Genomic DNA, 12,897 nt, shown 5'->3' with positions numbered 1-12,897 from the left:
AAAGGGGAGAGGGATAAACCTGGTAACTACAAGCCAATCAGTCTGACGTCAGTGGTGTGAAAATTACTAGAGATCATTGTCAAGTACAAAATTAATTCTCACTTGGAGAAGCATGGATTAATAAGGGACACCCAGCACAGGTTTGTTAAAGGCAAATAGTGTCTGATTAATCTGATTGAGTTCTTTGATGAAGTAACAGAGAGGATTGATGAAGGTAGTGCAATTGATGTTGTATATATGGACTTTCAAAAGGCATTTGATAAAGTACCACCTAACAGACTTATTCGGAAAATAGAAGAGCATGGTATTAAAGAGAAGGTAGTAACTTATTTACCCTGCTGTGCTGGGTTGTTTTCTCCTCTTGGGAGTACCCAGTGGCTCTCCAAGAACAGGCCACAAACTGCTTAGTATTTCCCCAGTTCCAGGTAGATGCTTAACATCACTTGTTTGGATTGGATACATCCCATAGGTGCTTCAAACACACAAGGGGTACACACTGCTGCAGTAGGGGAATGCAACTTCTTGCTGTTAGCAGAGAGAGTTTGCTAGCCTGTTTGCTGAGAGGGGGGTCTTTGTTCTCTAATTGTAGACTCCAACAAGGAGTCAGTACTTCCAGAAGAACAGTGGAGGAAGAAAATTGGTAAAAAGAGGGAAATTTAAAAAAATGAACCAGACCACACATTCAGCAAGGCATTTAACATTCTGATCTAATAAAGTGGCTGCAAATAAACTACAAGAATGCAATCTGTATTCATTCTCCATTAAACAAAGGCTAAAAGTTGAAAATACTAATGTATTGAGAGGGAACTTTAAGATTATATATGAAAAATATATGATTGAAGTCATCATTAAAAATTACAAAGAAACATTTGTTTTTACAGAGACTTTGTCAGGCTTTAACATTTATTTTCAGCATTTGTCAAAATTATAGTATTTGAGGAGGTTAGGAGTAGGCCAAGAACAAATTTGGTATCTCTGTCTCATGCATCTTGTGTGCTTCAGGTATTATGCTCTTAAGATAAAAGAGTTAATTGTCCATTAGGTGCAATGTACCCAAGGATCCCACACTTTTAGTGTGGGCAACCACTTTATCTACATTGCACCTACTTTGGAGTCTACTTCAAATTCAGATGAAATAAAGTCTTTTACCACATTCACTTTTTTATTCATTCATAATCACTTGTTCAATTCGCCTTTTTGCTGACCTCTGTTGAGCCAAATACTGTTGTAGATCAAGAGGAGTATGGTGTGCGTCAAAGGAGTTTTCTCCTCTCGCTTTTTCGTAGCACTTTCAGTGGACTATAACTTGGAAGTGAGACGTGCATGCGACACTGGTCCCATTTTGTTTTACACGTACCCATTCATTAGGTTAACATTTATGTATGTTTCTTGCAATGGCTTTTAAGAATGGACAGTGGTTATAATTTTAAGTTTAGCTTAATTATTTTTTCATTTTAGTTCCAGGACCGGGCCTGTCAAGCAGGGTGTCTCTGCAACTCAACTTGCAGTTCTCTGCTTTGTAGGTCAGAAGATTATTTTTCATTATTTGGCTATGAACAACCCCAACTAAATTATAATGTACCAAAGTTTATATTTTGTCCTGATTGGTATCTTAAAGAGTACTATACCCTCTCTCCCAGTTTAAAAAAAATCTTCCAGCATTATTTGATCCCTTTTCACTTTTTGGAACTTGATAAATTGTTGGAGTAAAGCTTTGTGAACAATTAAACAGAACACAATTGGACAGTGCTAGCTAACTCACGTTGAAATGTGTGTATTTACATTTGGATTGTACATACCACAGATGTCTCCTCCAGCGGTGGTCAAAGCAGCACCTTCACCCCATCTTCCAATCCTAGCATGCATTCTACCTCAGTAACTGACAACACATCTATGCAAGTAGATAGCTGCACTCCAGAACAGGGGGTAAGTGGCCATGGGGTAAGTGAATTACTGAGCTATGAAAATCAGTTAAGTAATGCCCCACAGCTGCAGTCCACGCCCAAAAGGAGGACAGTCCTCAACATCTCTCCACCACCCGAAGACTTGCTGGATGACAGCAGGATGTCTTGTCAGGATGATGCAGGTGACTCAGAACAGAGCAGCAATATTTGGATGGATGAATCAGGCTCTAACTTCAGCATCATGAGTTCCAGTTCCTACAATGACAACACAACAGTGCCACGGAAGTCACGGAAACGTTCACCTAAACAACGACCTGGTTTTGTGCGTGTGGATGATGAAGAGTCGAATATGGATGTCTTTGATGCAGACAGTGCAAAAGGACCCCATTATGTACTTTCTCAACTCGTCTCAGAAGGCAAAAACAGCTCAAAGGGGAGCAATGGGTTGGTATAGCTTTTTAAAACTTATGTGAGCTTTTACGGTAGTATTCAGATAAACCCACACAGAATATAACTGAAATTTACACATGGTATTTTCCTTTTAAAAATTGAAAGGTTAGTCTGGCAGTTTCCTTTATTAATTAGGAGGTTAGTCTAACACAGACTTCTTTCTTTTCTATCTCATCTATTATATCATCCTCATTTATGGGCAGCAACATGCCCTGTAATAAGATAATAAAGACTAAAATTACCTGACATTTGGAAGAGTAAAATTAAGCGGGTTTCTCATCTGTGCTATGGAAGCTCCCTAGTAAAGCAATGTTTCCATTTTTTTAAAACCAATTCCCTTAGGCAAAATATGTTCCCCTTATATCTCATATACAATTCTGTTAATTATGTGGAACTTTCCCCTAAAATTACCCGTGCCTGATATATGCAAGAGACACTGTAGCTTCTGTTGATACAAATTTTATCCTCTTCATCAACAAATCACACTCATAGGTGAAGGTTTCCCTCCCCCCTTCCCCGAGTCTTCACTCCTAAAGATGGCAACTCATGTTGGGGTTTCCTTGGGAGCCAGCAGCGCTGTGATACCTCATTTAAGCAGTCATTTTTAAAATGGGACCTAGATAATCAGTATCAGCAGGCTATTTGATTGTGTGATGATGGAGGGGAAAGCATAGCTAAGTCCAATTCGGTCCTTGCCCTATGTCCATAGTACACTTTGCAGTAGAGATCACTGGATAATGTCCAGGAAATGGAACCCTGGCTGTTTTTTCATAATTCATTTACATATTTACTTCCCTTCTCTATCCCTGGGGCACTGAAGCCAACTGTGGCATTCCTACTGCTGCCCACACTGAGATCACCTACCTCAGTAGAAACTAGGGATCGAACCGGGGATCTTCCTGGCCTGTGTACCACATTGGCGATGTATTTACCCACAGAGTAAGGTCCAAAGATTTTTGTCTAGAGTGAACTTTGAGTAACTACATTGAAAACCATCTATTATTTTACTTTATAGATAGACGAAACATGTGATTTGACAATTGACTATGTAGTAATTGCATGCGTTTATATCATCCATAAGATTAGTAGTGCTATTAACTGGATGTAAAGAGTCTGGTACAATTTGGGAGTTTAGAATTCCTGGTAATGGACTATGTTGAACTTTTAGTCACACATTTGAAAATAGACCTGCTGCTATATTAAAGCATCTCCACATCATGACTATATTAAAGAGGAAGTGCCTTCAATGTAATGGTACTTGCTCTTTATGTCCCTCATCTAGTTAATTTTTAAAACTGCACTATATTTATCAAATAATCCTTGTTGAAGGACATTTTGATAGAGCTTGGAAGACCCAGCTATATTCACAAGTTAGAAGCACACCAGACTTAAATCCCCTAGATTCAAGAACTGCAAGGTTTGTTTCACATCTCAAGGTGATTGCTAAATTTCCACTGCATTGTGTTTACATACAAAAAGAACATTTGAAAAGAAGGGCAAGAAAAGACCATCAGGCCTAATGCTAATGCTATCTGTTAGACAGTGTAACCTCTTGCATCGCCCACTCGAATCGCTCGTAATGCTAGATCCTAGGGAAAGGCAAAAGAAAAGAAGAAAAAGAATTTTGGCACATTTCAGGAAAAACTCCCCAACTCCCTATGGGAATCAAATAACCTCCAGGAGACCTTGTTTATTCATGCCTTGCTACTAGATGTACTTAATATATCTAACCCCTCCTCTGCCCACATCTACTCCCCAATATGTTCAATTGTCCTGAGGAACATAGGACTGGAAAGGACCATTTTTATCCATCGAGCCAGTGGAAAGGTCACAGGCCTCACTTTTTTCTTTCGCATCCATCAATAGCTCTGTCTGACACAAACTTATCAATCACCATCTTAAAATTTAGAATATCTTCCACTTCTACTGCCTATTCGAGTTTGCTATTTCACACATTCACCGCCAGTTGTGTGAAGAAATTATATCTCATCTGTATATTCACCTTTTCTGATCTAAGCTTGAATGCTCCTTGTCTTAGGGTTTGTGTTGATAGTAAACACCTTCCTGGAGTCCAGTTTACCTATTCCTTTTAAGATTTTGAACTTTTAAATAATATCGCATCGAAGCCACCTTTTTTGTCAATTGAAACATCCCTAATACCCATAGTCTTTCTTTATAGTGCAGGTACCTAATCCCATTTATTAAGTTAGTTGCCCTTCTTTGTACTCCCTCCAAAGCCAGGATGCCCCCACTATGATACTATGCCCAGAACTATACATGATACTCAAAATTGGGAGAGCAATACTTTGTGTAAACTAGTTATTACTTCCTGCGACTTGTGCTGTATCCCATGAGCTCCATGTCGTAAGATTCCATTTGCCTTTATCAACACCATTGCACATTGTTCTATTTAAGGGTGTTTTTCACTAAAACTCCAGAATCCATTTGCTGGTGTCATTTTCCTTAGACACTTTCCATTTATTTTGCATTGCCACTTTTTCGCTGCCTTAACTTCATGACTTTGTAAATTATATCTTTTACTTGTTTGTCCAATGTCCAACCATGTCCAGATCCCTCTGCAGCTGGTCAGCATGTTCCTTACTATTTATGACCCCTCACAATTCGAAGTTTGGAGAGCTTTGTAACTGTCCCTTCCTCCAAATAATTTATATATATATATATCTATGACAATAATGGTCCCAGAACTGATGCCTGTAGTACCCAATAATCACCTCTTCAATGTTGATACTGCACCCTTAACAACTACCCTTTGCATCCTCGGGCTCAACTGGTTAGTTATCCATTTCCCTGCTATTTCACGCCTTTCTACCTTGTAATCTTCTGAGTAGTTGACATAGACAGGCCCAGGCACCTGGACCAAGACTAACTACATCCCATTAATTTGCAATCATTCTGGTAATAATTTACTTAACTTCACTTAACTATCAATTTACATTCCTGTTACTTTCTTAGCTTTATCTTATATGGCTCTTCTTCTTCAGTTATATTTTTCTTTTATATGTATATGTATGTATGTGTGTGTATGTATATATATATATATATATATGCTGTAGTGTTATTTATCTCTTAATAATGGGTTAGAAAGAAAATAGCTGATAAATTTAAGATGTGGAGATGCCGGTGATGGACTGGGGTTGACAATTGTAAACAATTTTACAACACCAAGTTATAGTCCAGCAATTTTATTTTAAATTCACAAGCTTTCGGAGATTTTCTCCTTCCTCAGGCAAATGTTTCAAGATCTCCTTGAAGCCTACGCATTTATACATATTGAACAATAATACATGGTGTTTACAGACTGCCCCTGCAACTGCCCGTTGCCAAGGCAATCACCGTGTTCAGACAGAGAGGTGTTACCTGCAGAAGGTGTTCTGCAGGTAACACCTCTCTGTCTGAACACGGTGATTGCCTTGGCAACGGGCAGTTGCAGGGGCAGTCTGTAAACACCATGTATTATTGTTCAATATGTATAAATGCGTAGGCTTCAAGGAGATCTTGAAACATTTGCCTGAGGAAGGAGAAAATCTCCGAAAGCTTGTGAATTTAAAATAAAATTGCTGGACTATAACTTGGTGTTGTAAAATTGTTTACAATTGATAAATTTAAGTTAGAGAAATTCAGACTTTTCCAGACTGTTATCGTGAGCAGCATCAATAAGGATTTTTATGCTGAGTTCATAATTTGACTAAAGTGAAAAGACCTATTTTAGTAACATACAAGCTAGTACATTGGTTGAATTTGTACAGACCAATTAAATTGAAGTCAGAAAAGTAATCTCATTGGTTGAAAATGGATACAAGTGCCATGAGCATAGGCAACAGAAATCATTTGTGAAAAATTCCAGGGCATTTCAGGTATATTTATGATGATGAGAACTCCATTACTGCAAGATTTTCTATAAAATCACAAGGAGTTAATACAAACATTTTGGACTTGTAAAAAGCTATTTGCTTCACTCTTTGGTCTATCTTAAAGACCTATTAAACTAAAAAATATTGCTGGAATGTTTACCATTAGTATTTTGCATTAGCACAAACCATTTTTTCAACACCTTTTTTAATAAAATGTAAGTTATTGTGATTCATTACATGGATTTGGTGATAGCTTAGTTCTTTGAGTCCCAGTTCCAAAGTGGTGGTCCTGGCAATGTTAAGGAATGATCAGGTCAATAAAAAACTACTGTAAACATAGATTGTTCAGACTGAATGCCAATTTAAATTGCAGGTGGGCCAAAGAGAGGTATATATTTACAATTGGAACAGTAGGGATGCTTGGCAGGTTCACTATAATTTTATTTTCAGTGTAGAGTTATCAGAACATAAGAACATAAGAAATAGGAGTAGGCCATATGGCTCCTCGAGCCTGCTCCACCATTCAATAAGATCATGGCTGATCTTCGACCTCAACTCCACTTTCCTGCCCGATCTCCAAATCCCTTGATTCCCTTAGGCTCCAAAAAATCTATTGATCTCAGACTTGAATATACCAACGACTGAGCATCCATGGCCCTCGGGGGTAGAGAATTTTAAAGATTCACAACCCTCTGAGTGAAGAAGTTCCTCTTCATCTCAGTCCTAAATGTCTGACCCCTTATCATGAGACTATGTCCCCTTGTTCTAGACTCTCCAGCCAGAGGAAACAGCCTCTCAGCATCTACCCTGTCAAGCCCTCTCATAACCTTATATGTTTCAATGAGATCACCTCTCATTCTTCTAAACTCCAGAGAGTATAGGCCCATTCTACTCAATCTCTCTTCATAGGACAACCCTCTCATCCCAGGAATCCATCTAGTGCACCTTAGTTGCACCACCTCTAAGGCAAGTATATCCTTCGTTAAGCAAGGAGACCAAAACTGTACACAGTACTCCAGGTGTGGACTCACCAAAGCCCTGTACAATTGCAGCAAGACTTCCTTACTCTTGTACTCCAAACCGCTTGCATACCATTTGTATTCCTAATTGTTTGCTCTACCTGCATGTTAACTTTCAGTGATTCATGTACAAGGACATCCAAATCTCTCTGAACACCAACAGTTAATAGTTTCTCACCATTTAAAAAAATTCTGTTTTTTTTATTCTTCATACCAAAGTGAATAACCTCACATTTCCCAACATTCCCTGGGGTCAAAATCCTGGAACTCTCTACCTAACAGCACTGTGGGAGAACCTTCACCTCATGGACTGCAGGAGTTTAAGAAGGCGACTCACCACCACCACCTTCTCAAGGGCAATTAGGGATGGGCAATAAATGCTGGCCTTGCCAGCAATGCCCACGTCCCATGAACGAATTTAAAAAAAATTAGACTCCTATCTGCCACCCTCTTGCCCACTCAATTAACCTGTCTATATCTGTTTGCAGACTCTTTTGGGGTGACTTTAAACCCCAAGAATGGGTGGGTTGGGGGTGTGTGGGAGCTGAAAATAGTTGTTTTTTTGGATCACAACCACAAAATTTTTGGACTTTTACGCGCCGATGTTAAACCGGGAAATAAAGCCGGGTTGCGATTGCGACCCAAAAAACAACTATTTTCAACTCTCACCTGCTCCGAACCCACCTGTTCTTGGAGTTTAAAATCACCCCCTTTGTGTCCTCCTCCTCACAGCTTACTTTCCTGCCTAGCTTTGTATCATCAGCAAACTTGGATACATTACACTCAGTCCCTTCATCTAAGTCATTAATATGGATTGTAATTAGCTGAGACCCAAGCACTGATCCTGGTGGTACCCCACTTGTTAGAGCCTGCCAACCTGAGAATGACCTATTTATTCCTACTCTCTGTTTTCTGTCCATTAACCAATCCTCTATCCATGCTAATATATTACCCCCAACCTCATGAGCTCTTATCTTGTGTAACAACCTTTTCTGTGACACCTTATCGAATGCCTTTTGAAAATCCAAATATACTACATCCACTGGTTCCTCTTTATCTACTTTGCTAGTTACAACCTCAAAAAATTCCAGTAGATTTGTCAAACACTATGTCCCTTTTATAAAACCATGTTGACTCTGCCTAATCATATTATGATTTTCTAAGTGCCCCGTTACCACGTCCTTAATAATAGATTCCAGCATTTTCCCGACTACTGATGTCAGGCTAACTGGCTTGTAGTTCCCTGTTTTCTCTCTTCCCTCCTTTTGAATAGCAGTGTTACATTTACTATATTCCAGTGCACTGAGACTGTTCTAGAATCTAGGGAATTTTGTAAGATCACAATCAACGCATCCACTATCTCTGCAGCCACCTATTTTAGAACCCTAGGATGTAGACCATCAGGTCCATGGGATTTGCTGGCTTTTAGTCCCATTAATTTCTCTAGTACTTTTTCATTACTAATATTAACTACTTTAAGTTCCTCACTCATTAGACCCTTGGTTCTCCATCATTTCTGGTATGTTTTTTGTCATCTTCTACTGTGAAGACAGTTATAAAATATTTGTTTGTCGTCCCTGTTGTTTCCTTATTCCCCATTATAATTTCTCCTGTCTCAGCCTCTAAGGGACTCACGTTTACTTTCGCTACTCTCTTCCTTTTTACATACTTGTAGAAGCTCTTATAATCTGTTTTTATATTTCTTGCTCGTTTATTCTCATTCTATTTTCTCCCTCTTTATCAATGTCTTTGTTATTCTTTGCTGGTTTCTAAAGCTCTCCCAATCCTCAAGCTTACTACTCTTCTTCACAACATTATAGGCCTCTTCTTCCAACCTAATACTATCCTTAACTGCTTTAGTTAGCCACGGATGGATCACTTTTGCTGTGGGGGGTTTTATTCCTCAATGGAATGTATATTCGTTGAGAATTATGAAATATTTCTTTAAATGTTTGCCATTACTAATCTACCATCATATCTTTTGATCTAATTTCCCAATCAACCTTAGCCAACTTACCCCTCATATCTATGTAATTGGCTTTGTTTAAGTTTAAGAATCTAATTTTGGACTTAAGTACGTCACTCTCGAACTCAGTATGAAATTCTGTCATATTATGATCACTCTGCCCCAGAGGATTCCTTACTATGAGATTAATAATTAACCTTGTCTCATTACACAAGGCAAGATCTAAAATGGCCTGTTCCCTAGTTCGTTCCACGACTGTTCTCTGAAACTGTCTCGAATGCATTCCATGAACTCATCCTCCAAACTACTTTTTGCCAATTTGATTTGCCCAGTCTATATGAAGATTAAATTCCCCCAAGATTATCACATTACCTTTGTTACAAGCTCCTTTTATTTTTTGGTTAATACTCTGTCCAACAGAATAACTACTGTTAGGGGGCATATAAACTGCTCCCACCAGCGTTTTCTGCCTCTTGTTATTTCTTATCTCCACCCATATTGATTCTGTTTCTTGATCTTCCGAGTGAAGATCCTACCTCACCTTGTCTTTATGTCATCCTTTGTTATCAGAGTTTACACCCCCCTCCTTTTCCATTTTCCTGCCTTTTCGAAAAGTCAGATACCCTGGAATATTTAGTTCCCAACCTTGGTCACCTTGCAACTATGTCTCAGTAATGGCTACTAGATCAAACCCATTTATCTCTATTTGTGCCATTAATTTGTCTGTCTTGTTACGAATGCTTCGTGCATTGAGATAAAGCGCTTTTAATTTTAAATTTTAAATTTTTTTCCCTGATTTGACTTTATTCACTAATGCACTATTACCGTTAAATTCTCTGTCCCTTCCTAACACACTGCTTATCTTTACCCAAACCGCGACACTTCTCTACGGCCTTGACTTTTCTCTTTAGATTTATAAATTTACCCTTACCTGAACCCTCCCCCCTGCCCACTGCTTTTTAGTTTAAAGATCTATCTACTGCCCCAGTTATTCGATTTGCCAGGACACTGCTCCTAGCCCGGTTTAAGTGGAACCCATCCCAACGGAACAGCTCCCTCTTTTCCCAGCACTGGTGCCAGTGCCCCATGAAACGAAATTCCTGTCTCCCACACCATTCTTTGAGCCACGCATTGTACTCTCTGATCTGTTTATCCCTATGCCAATTTGCACGCAGCTCAGATAGTAATCCAGAGATTATTACATTTGAGGTTCTGCTTATTAATTTAGACCCTAACTCCTCAAACTCCCTCAGCAGAACCTCATTCCTAGTTCTACCTATGTCGTTGGTTCCTACGTGGACCACGACAACTGGATCCTTCTCCTCATGCACCAAGTTCTTCTCCAGCCGCGAGGATTAATATCCTTAACCCTGGCACCGGGCAGGCAACACAGCCTTCAGGACTCCCGGTCTCAGCTGCAGAGAACAGTGTCGGCCCCCTGACTATACTATCCCCTACCACTACCACATTGCTTTTTATTCCCCCCACTTGAATGTCCTCCTGTACCACGGTGCCGTGGTCAAATTGCCCATCCTCCCTGCAGTCTTTGTTCTCATCCACACAGGTAGCAAGTACCCCGTACCTGTTGGACAAGATCAAAGGCTGAGGCTCCTCCATCACTGCATCCTGGGTCCCCATACCTGCCTCACTCGCAGTCACATCCTCCTGTCCTTGACCACAGACCAAATCTAAACTACTACCTAACCTAAAGGGTGTGACTGCCTCCTGGATCAAAGTGTCCAGATAACTCTTTCCATCCCCGCCCCCGATGCATCGTAATGTCTGCAGCTCAGACTCCAGCTCAACAATTCTGAGCTGAAGTTCCTTGAGTTGCAGACACTTACTGCAGATGTAATCACTTGGGATCTTGCTGGTCTGCACCAACTCCCACATGCTGCAGTTATGACACACCACCTGCCCTACCATCCCTATCTAACCTTGTTTTATATATTTAATTAAAGTTTTTATTCCCTCGATATTTTTAGTTTTATTAACTAATTAGTTTATCTAGTTTAAGTTATTAATTTAATAAAGTAATAGCAAGTTATAGTTTCCCAGCTCTTAGTTTAAACCACTGTCCTAGCTTAGAAAGCAAAATAATGGTAATACTCACCAATCAATCACCTACCTTCCGCCCTGTGACATTACTCCTTGGTTATTTTTTGTTGTTTTGATTTCACCCTGCTCTGCCGATTCTGCTGCCGCCACTCTCTTTCAATTTTCTCATGCCTATCTCGTGGTGCTCCACTGTTATGTAGATATTTCACATTTTGAGAGATGTGGCAGCCACTACTTTGGGTTTATTGGTATGGATGGAGCCGATGACCATTTTCTAAGCAGAAGTAGCTAGTTTAGAAATGCAATTTCTAATGCGAATCATATAATTTAAATCTTAAGCTAATGACTTTGTTCTTTAAAAACAATTTGAAGCTTAGAATTAAACAGATGCCAGAGAGATGATAATAAAGAGAAATGGAATTGGCACTTGTGAAGGAAAAGGAGCCCATGTTCTGCTAACAACCCTGTGCATAAAATAGATAAAATGAGTTGGAAGAATTTTCATTCAATTTGTATTTTAAATTGTTTTGAAGGTTCTCTATGTTGTCACTAAAAGTACCTTTTATTTATACTGCAGTGAGGGAAGCAGTTCTGTGACTTCGTATTATAAAAACGTTATGATATTCCTCTCTATCAATAAGTAAAATAAACCCCCATAGTAGCTCAATAAATATGTGGTGCAATATCACTTCTCGCCTAATCAAGTGATAAGCAAATGGGAGTCAGCTATCCATTTGGTATGTCACTCCCACTAGAAAAAAAGCAGTAAACTGAACAAAGTTTACAACATCACCTCAATTCCCTGCTGTATTACAGTCTTATAAATGTAATCCAGACTCTTTTATGTACAATTTCCCTGTAACATTCACTGAAATAACTACAATGGGCTGAGCTTTCAAGTTCGGTGGAGGTGTAAAACGGGCCACCTATTATACATCCCGCCTGACTTCAATAGCAAGGAAAATTCGGTGGTGTGTGTAATGGGTGGCTGATTTGCTACTGCCTGTTTTGTGCTCGTGTTGAGGTTGAAAGCTCTGCTCAATATCACTGCTTCTCAAATCAAGTGGTAAAATAATCTCAGTCTAAATCACGTAATTCAATTGCAGGAGGCCAACTGCCCCTGTTTACTGGGATACTCATACTTTGGGGGGGGTGCGGGGGGTTGCGGCAGTGGTGACAAGAGTGGCTCATTGAAAGAAAACCACTTCATTAGTATGCTACATAGCATAACACCGGCTGAAATATGTTCCAAAGATATAATGTCTTGGGGTTCAGACAGTGTCATTAAACTGCTCGAACTTTGCTGTTATAGCTTATTATCTCCACCCCATTATGTGTTATTACCTAGTATTCCATTTTTAACACTTTACAATCTTTTCAATTTTATGTTACATGCAGTATTATATTGGGCTGTTTTACTGACTTAGCTGCATGTACTAGGTAGTAATAAATTTAGCTATTACCCCATTTATGCTGCCGGCATGATTCCACTGTTAAAGGCATATCAGTATGGTATTGCAAATATAAATGGTTCTGAATTCAAAATAATGGTATAAAAACTTGCCAACTGACTCTTTGGTTATATATCTGTGTTTTGTAAATGCATCCATGAATTTGAATTAATTTTC

General features: G+C 39.2%; 1 protein-coding gene across 2 annotated transcripts in view; it reads left to right on the top strand.

The window, feature by feature from the left end:
- Window positions 1-12,897, top strand: part of nfat5b (nuclear factor of activated T cells 5b) — a 158,809-nt gene that overhangs the window by 72,401 nt on the left and 73,511 nt on the right. For both annotated transcript variants that reach the window (XR_010965974.1, XM_067998070.1), the window contains exon 3: window positions 1,805-2,348. Coding sequence is in view for 1 of the 2 variants with exons in the window: in XM_067998070.1 (XP_067854171.1) it covers window positions 1,805-2,348 (544 nt within the window). In the remaining variant the exon portion in view is untranslated. The remainder of the gene's footprint in view (window positions 1-1,804; window positions 2,349-12,897) is intronic.

The sequence above is a fragment of the Heptranchias perlo genome, chromosome 16 (genome assembly GCF_035084215.1).
Source record: "Heptranchias perlo isolate sHepPer1 chromosome 16, sHepPer1.hap1, whole genome shotgun sequence".
NCBI classification, from domain to species: Eukaryota; Metazoa; Chordata; class Chondrichthyes; order Hexanchiformes; family Hexanchidae; genus Heptranchias; species Heptranchias perlo.
Note: the sequence above shows the minus strand (reverse complement) of the source record. Positions and strands in the feature narration are given on the sequence as shown.